At 38.5% G+C, this 7,797-nt stretch overlaps 1 protein-coding gene across 3 annotated transcripts in view; it reads left to right on the forward strand.

Annotated features, from left to right (window-relative positions):
- Positions 1-3,858, forward strand: part of dnm1a (dynamin 1a) — a 51,238-nt gene extending 47,380 nt beyond the window's left edge. Inside the window, exon 22 of one of the 3 annotated variants that reach the window (XM_030767302.1) lies at positions 3,798-3,858. In XM_030767302.1, the coding sequence (XP_030623162.1) occupies positions 3,798-3,858 (61 nt within the window). Of the gene's footprint in view, positions 1-282; positions 305-2,187; positions 2,225-3,797 lie in introns of those variants that run through there. The other 2 variants (XM_030767303.1, XM_030767304.1) reach the window with 2 other exon arrangements.
- Positions 3,859-7,797: the final 3,939 nt, after the last annotated feature.

A 7,797-nucleotide genomic window follows, 5' to 3' on the forward strand; every position in this document is an offset into this window, starting at 1 on the left:
TTTTTTCCAAAGATCCCAATTTCCGTAATACAGAAGACTTAAGTGCACAAAATACTTTATTTCACTCGTCCATTTTCACGACCAACCTCGTCATTTTCTTAGATTTGTAAAGGTTTTGCAGTTTGGCTCATGGTGAGATGAGATCTGAGCAGCATTGATGTGCCGGGGGTGTCTCCTCTATTTTAACCTTTTAACCTTGTGGTCTTGTATATTCTCCTCTACATCCCTTCTTCCCTCCTTCCCGGCTCAACCCCATACTGTTGATTATGATTACTTTTACAGAATTACAGTCAGTGACCAATGAGGACTAACACTTCTGGTACGTGTGGTATTCACCCCACTGCCCACAGCCAGCCTCCATCAAGTCAAGTAACGATAGTTTTATGTAATACCAGTCGTCAGTATCTGTCCAACCTCCTTTCTGCATGACTGCTGGTCCCGAGCACTGCCTAAATCTGAGAACACAAATACATTTTAACGGCTGAAGACATCACACTCCTCACACTCATCTGTGATCATTAGAAAGGCTGTTAGCCTGAGCACTCACAAACACACACATAATTAGATTTGTTAACATGCTTATAACACACACACATACATACACACACACACACACACACACACACACACTCACACACACACGCACGCACGCACGCACACACAAATACGTACAGACATGAGCACACACATAGACACACACACACACAAACATACACTCCTTCACACTGCTCTCATGCTGACACTGCTGTAAGAGCCCAGATCTGCATGCTGACACTGTTGAAAGGCTCTCTATAGCAGAGGTAGGTATTATGAATGCAAAGTCTTTGAGACACTAGCAGGGTCCTTTAGAATGCCAACAGTTCCATGCTAGAGCTCTTTAGCAACACACTCGAAGATTCATGATGGAATAAATCAGTCTTAGCCAACTGAATACATCTCAAAATGTCAAATCTGGGCACTGATTGGTTAAGTCCGGTCACTGTGACTTTGAAATAGGATGGCATTAGCCTGAAGGACGCTGTGTCTCACAGTGGACTCTGCATAGACCAGACTGCTTGTGTATCAAAGTCTGTTTGTGAGCTGTTGAGTGTGTGTTTTTCTAAGTTTTTTAAAGACAGGAATAGGAGGAATAGATATTTAATATAATTTTTAATCAGGATACTTGTCATCAGAATAGCCTTTGTTGTTTCATTTCAGTTTTCCCTTACTGTATATTTTACAGGCAGATCCAAAACATATCAATACATACAGAACTTGACACAAACAAACACTGACAGAAAGAGGACAACCACAGAGTGTACAAACCCTTAGGCACATATACCTTTACACGCCTGGCCCATGCATCAGAGCACAGGTCAAATAAAGTTAGGCAAACTGGCACTGGGTGTGTTTGTCAGTGTTGTCTGTCTTTTTAAATGCATTCCACCATCCCACAGCTTTGTGGGTGAATGTTATTTTACATGGCATTGTGGTGTCTTGTTTGTACCGTGTGTAAGTTTAAGAGCTGTTAAAACAAATATAGAGCTTGTATTCTAAATGCAGAGTTTTACTAAACTGAATGATCTCTGACAGCCTCTGACGTTGCAGTTATGTAATATGTCATGTGAATGAACATCTCTGCTCAAGGATTCACTACAAATGCATTATTATTTGCCTTGAGATCTGAGCTAATCACTAAGACAAAAACTAGTTTGTATAACTAGTGCATCTAACAGGAAATGTCAGACCTTTTGTCCTTATGATGTAATGAGATTGTTGAGACTGATAACTGCCGATTAAGCCTCTACCTGAACTGTTTTGGCAATTTGGTGGAAATTACCTAGGATGGCACTTTAGAGAAGCCCTTTTTAAATGCTTGAAATTTGTAATTGCCAATAATTATTGTCGGGCTAGTTTTCTAACTTTTCAAGATGACTCTCAAAATTTTAAGTCATCTCTGATTCTGATTTGTTATGGTAAGTTATTTAATAGCAAAGTAGACTGTGAAGTTGTCTCATTTTAGCCTAACTGCAAATCTGTTTTTAAAACAGTTGCTCATCCATCTGTCTGCGTGGAAGGTTCATGACTCACCTTGTCTTCTCCTTGTATCTGTGTCTTTTGTGTGTGTGTGTGTGTGTGTGTGTGTGCGCGCGCGTGTGTATGTGTGTTGTCTGTGTGTGTCTCTGTGTGTGTGTGTCTCCATGGCAGCCGACGACCCCCAGCCTCACCCACTCGACCCAACTGATCCACAGACTCCTCCTTTTTAGACTTTTAGTCCCTCGTAGCATTGTCATGTATAGAGGAGACTGACACGCCTACCTTCCAACCAGAGCTTCCTCCTCTTCCTCCTCCTTGTAACATCCTACCATAACTCACTCAGTCATGCCACTACACTGCACTACACAGGCCTTCACAAACTATCTGTGATATGATAGAGCATCATAGAGCATCGTCAGTGTTTTTCTCAAACTCCCTGTCATAACTGTACCGCAAAGTTGCCATAATAGATGTCATGAGTAGTCACAAGAGCTTATCTCTGTATTCACATAACCTCTAGAAGTCTTTGCCCTTTTACCGCAAGTGCCAGAGTCTCCTATGTCAACTGTTCACATCTATTTGAGAGCTGTAGACTGATTGAATATACAGAGATGCTTCTAAATTCAAAGCTCAAGGGGAACAGGGTAATGATACAACAGTGGTCTGTCTTTATGTCCTTTCTCTTCTACTGGTTAGCACTTTCAATAACACATTTGTTCCATAACTACACTGTCCCAAATAAAAGTTATACTGGTGAGACTCACATGTTGCATTCACTTAAGACAGCAGTTACTCACTGGCTGACACCATGATGTCCATTATGGCCAGATGCTCTAACATCACACAAATGTTCTGGGTTTTTTTTTCATTCTTTGGTCTTTAATCTTTAATTCTAAAAATGACTGTGATATTATGTCAGAAGGTTACAGCCATTTGTTATAAACTGATTTCTAGCTGATTTAACTCTCATGAGTGTTTGGGGGACCTGAGGTAACATTGTAATAACATAACTAGGTGGACAGAGTGTTAAAGAAAGCATTGCACAACATATTTTGTATTATTTTGACTTTCCTCCCCTATCAAATGAAAATACCTGATCCTGGTCATCATTTCTTTCTCATCCATGAGTTTTTCTAAGACTTTCTCTTGGTGTGTGTATGTGCGTCTTCTTTTTTTTCTTGCTGTATGACTTTTCTGTTGCATTGGATTTCTGATTTAACCAGATGCATTATCTCCCCAGTTGTGAGCTGGAGCATAAGAGATGCATGCATTTTCTGAAATGTTCTGTTAATTTACTCCTTTATGTTATTTTGCTTTGTGTTTGTTTTTTAATCACTTCTCGGGTCACAGTGGTCCCTGAGGTCACAGGCCAGAAGACTTCACCAAACTCACCTGAAGGGTAATGAATGATTTTTCAGATGGTTCCAGTTAAAAAAAAAAACCATGAAAAACACAAATTGTTCTTTGTAACACATAAAACTGATGTCAGCTAGTGGACACGTTACTCGTTCACACTTCCGCCATGACTGTACCGTTGGAGACACTCAAAGGTTTATCTGTAACTTCTTGTATTACATCATTACCAACCATTGGACCTAACACTGTGTTTATGTATCAGCCTGTGCAAAGCAAGACATGAAGGTTCGGTGAAAAGATTGTCTTCCAGCCTCACTGACTTGAGGGACACCTTTCTGTTTTGTTTTGTACTGCAAATTTATCTATCATTGTTTTCAACTTTTTTCTCTCTGTTTTTTTCCTCCTTTCCTCTTGAAATTGCTCAGCCGGCCAAGCAAGGGCAGCCCTTCACGTCCCGAGAGCCCACTTCCTCCATTCGACTCTTAAGCCTCTCACACTCTTACTCTCCCACTCTGCTTTCACCATTTCTCTCTTTTACTCTATTCTGAGACTTAATTCCATAAACACCAAGTATTGCAAATCTAGAGCAGACCCCACCAACACAACAGAACAGCCATTCATGTGATGGATGAAAATCACAAGGACTGAAGAGAAGAAACCACAAAATCCAGTCCTCAACCTTTCACTCCAAACGCCTATGCCAGCTGAGTGATACAGGGAGTCCCCTCATTCTTTGTAACTTGTTGGTTGTTGGAAAAACACCTCCAAAACATTGAGAATAGTATGTAGAATGTTCTAGAACCCCTTTGTCCTTTTTTTTCATATCCCATACTCCAATAGGCTGTGTCACTGTAATTGCCCACTAGTCTATGTTGCAATAAAATGAAGTGATGTATTAAATGAAGAGATGTTTATCAGTATGGACAATTGGTTCATGTTCCTGTTTAGAGCTCATGTTACCAGACTCCTTACGACACTCTGTGACCAAGACTCCCTTTCATTGTTCTTAACCATAAAACAAACTTTCCTGTGAAGCAAAACGTATTCAAACTCGCTTTATTCCCTTGACCCAGTGACTGGTGCACACTCCTAGATATTTCTTATCATGTTCAGTACTCCTCCCTGGAACCCCATATGGAGCATTTGCCAACTGAGATACTGTATTCCCCTTCACAAAGGTTTTAATGATATACCATTAATACACATCATGAAAACAGTACTTCAGCGAGGCGGGATCTATATAGAAAGTGCAATATTTTAAGATGAAGTTCATCTAGTCACACCATAAACATAATTATTCAGTCGAAGTGGAGGGTGAACAAATCTTTAAGTTTGGTGCAGCTCCCATGTGTTCAATGTAGGTATTATTGAAATTTTAAGTGGTGTCTGCTCTTCTTTCCCCCTTTCTCTCAAAGATGAACTCAGACTTAAGTTGTAACGCTAAAGCTCAAGTACCCTTCAGGGGTGCTTAATATAGATTGGCTAGTTTGCATAAAGAGTTTATGCAAGCTATTCAGTCAGAGTTTATGCAAGGTTAACTTCAGCATATCTCCCTCTGTGAGTTATGGTAGATTAAGGATATCAGGTTTTAGTAATGCTGGTCTATGCATAGAAATCATGATTGTTTTTGTGTCAATTTTTTGTTGATCAAGAGAAGATGTAAGCTAAACCTTTTCAGACAGTGGACTGTTTTTGTTGTTTGTTGTTTAATGGCCCTGTTTGTACCAGTTCATGTCAGGCACCACAAACCTCCCTCAGCAGTTAAGACTGTGCTGTAACAAAGCAGTTGTATGTTTTTGTAATGTCCTCTTAAGACTACCTTTTACCTACACTACATTCCTTCTGATTCTTAGTAGAAGCAATTGCAAAAGATTATTATTATTATTATTATTATTTATGGAAAAATAGGTTATCATGGACATATCTTAATTGTATTGTGTGTCTTTGTGGTGCATTTATGGAAATTGTGCTTCCATAATTTAGAAACTGGCATAGTCAAACATTACAATTATACTAAATAATATTAAATTATTATGAGTATGTGACTTGAGTAAAGAATATAAATCAAACATATATTTAAAATGAAAGAGAAGACAAAAGGCAATATGGGAAGAAATGCATATTGTGTGACATCTTACTGTAAGCTGAACATTGACTGAAACTGAAGCTTATTAGCATCCTCATTACCTGAGGAGAGGAAGAGTGAATGACTGTCTTTTGCCCTGCTTTGATGCATCATGTATCCTCACATGAGGTGGTTCTTTGTGAAGTAAAATTCAGCGTGCTAAAACCATACCTGTTATGTTTCTTCTTCTGTTTGAAACATTCGCGATATCAGGAGCTCTTTAAATATCTGGTATTATTCAACAGTCTTTTTTAAGTTGTGTGATTTAATAAACCTTTAGCTCAAACAAAAGACAAAAACAATCTCATTTTGATTTTCAAATGAATGCCTTTAATCAGTTTTATTTAGGAGGAGAAATCAAAATCAGAAATACGCTGCTGAAATAACCATCTCAGTTCTTCATTTAAATCTTTCGATATGTTCCAAAAAAATCTCTAAAGCATTAAAACTGATTAGTTTAGATAGTTATTCCAAATAAATATAATATTTCATTTAGTTAAACTTTAGTTAAGCTCATCTACGTGCTTGGTCTTGCCTACTCCCCATCTCAACTTGCGACATCTCAACAGCAGGCAAGAAGAAACAAATGCCTCATAATTTCCTCCCTTACACCAATCTTAATGAATATACAATATGTTACAGTTACACTATTTACAAATCCATTACAACAAAGTAACAATAGTTTTTCGTTTTGTTTTTGTCTACCACTCTCTTCTGTACATTTTTCTTCATGTAAAACGTGTTCATTGTAAATCAATGGGAGAACAGAAATTAAAAATCCATTCCCAACAAGGAAGTTCAAAGTTCTAAAGTTTTCCTCAAAGAAAAGAAAAGAAAAGAAAAAAAAAAAGGAGAACCCTGGGATAAACGTACATTCACTTTCCAAAAGAAGCGTGCTTGTGACAGGGTAGACCTGGACCTACATGAATGGTGATATTTGCCCTGAAGTTCAGACTGCAGCAAATAATTTTGCCAGTAAACAATGTGGTTTAGGATAAACACAGAATCGGTGCTCACGCCTAGATCCACATTCTCACCAGGAAGCTGTCATTATAGGACCAGGCACAGTATCCATAAACTTACTGCATTCACTGGTTCTCCACAACTAATTCAATAACATGCAATCCAGTTACAAGTACTCATGTGATGTTTTTTATTCACACTCAGATCAATGCTTGCCTTTTTAAATTTTTTTTGGCCAAAACTAAATAACTAATGATGGACTATTATCTTAACTACAAAAACTGGTACTTCCCAAACCTTCCCAATTGTTAACCGTGCTAAAAAAAAAAGAAATGACTTTTTTTCCCCAAAAAATCTTTGAAAGACTTGTCCATTTCACAGGACCAATTATAGATTTTTGGATTTTACCGAACTTTTACACCTATAAGCGCACACTTAGGAGAGCATCCATAACGGTGTTTCATTCCTCTCAGTCAAAAATGAGTGTTAGCACACAGCTGGCGTCATAGAGGTCTCAGCCACAAACAAACAAACTGCCACCGTTATGAGACATCATGTGGTAAAGAGATGGCATTAAGTCTGATACTTTTACATGCCTGAAATTCTTGTGTCTGTGTAGAGAAACAATATTTCACGCGACAACCCTCTGTACAATTTCAGGACATTTTTAGATAAAGGCAACCTAGTGTTACAGTTCTACCACTTCTCTTGCTATGATCTAAACATCTGTCTAGTCTAAAGAAAGAAAAAAAAAAGGAACACATCAAAATGCAGTGAACGGAAATGAAATGCAATGTTTGGGATACCGCATTTCTAAAAAATGCTTACGCACTGCCACAGTGTGAAACAGCATTCACACATAAGCAAAGACATGCAACTCAAACAAGGTTATAAGAGATGAAAAAGAGGTGGAGATTCATACACTTTAAGCCTCTTAAGTATCTATGTGCTGTAAGGGTTGCAAAGTACATATGTACCCTGAAGTTAATTTTATGGTCTGTAGTGATAACTGGGACCCAATGCACGCAGCACAAAGGCCAGAAGCAGTTCCATTGTGTACAATAAACAACACACATTTGTCCAGTTCTCAGTATTTTTCAGTGGTATGTATTAATAATTGTATAGCAGTTACTTTCCTACATTAACTGCCACCTCATGCCTACTTGTCTCCTACAAAACAACAGGAACCAGATAGGACTGTTGATAGAGAGCTAGATTTGGCTGTGCAACCTTGCGCTTTGTCCTTCCCCTACATCCAGAGCATATTCACACCCAGCATGAGACTATGAACACTCAGTGTGAAGTTTCACCTCAGGCAAGAATCTGCAAATGAGGTT

Source organism: Chanos chanos, chromosome 3 (assembly GCF_902362185.1).
Source record: "Chanos chanos chromosome 3, fChaCha1.1, whole genome shotgun sequence".
In the NCBI taxonomy this organism is placed as follows: Eukaryota; Metazoa; Chordata; class Actinopteri; order Gonorynchiformes; family Chanidae; genus Chanos; species Chanos chanos.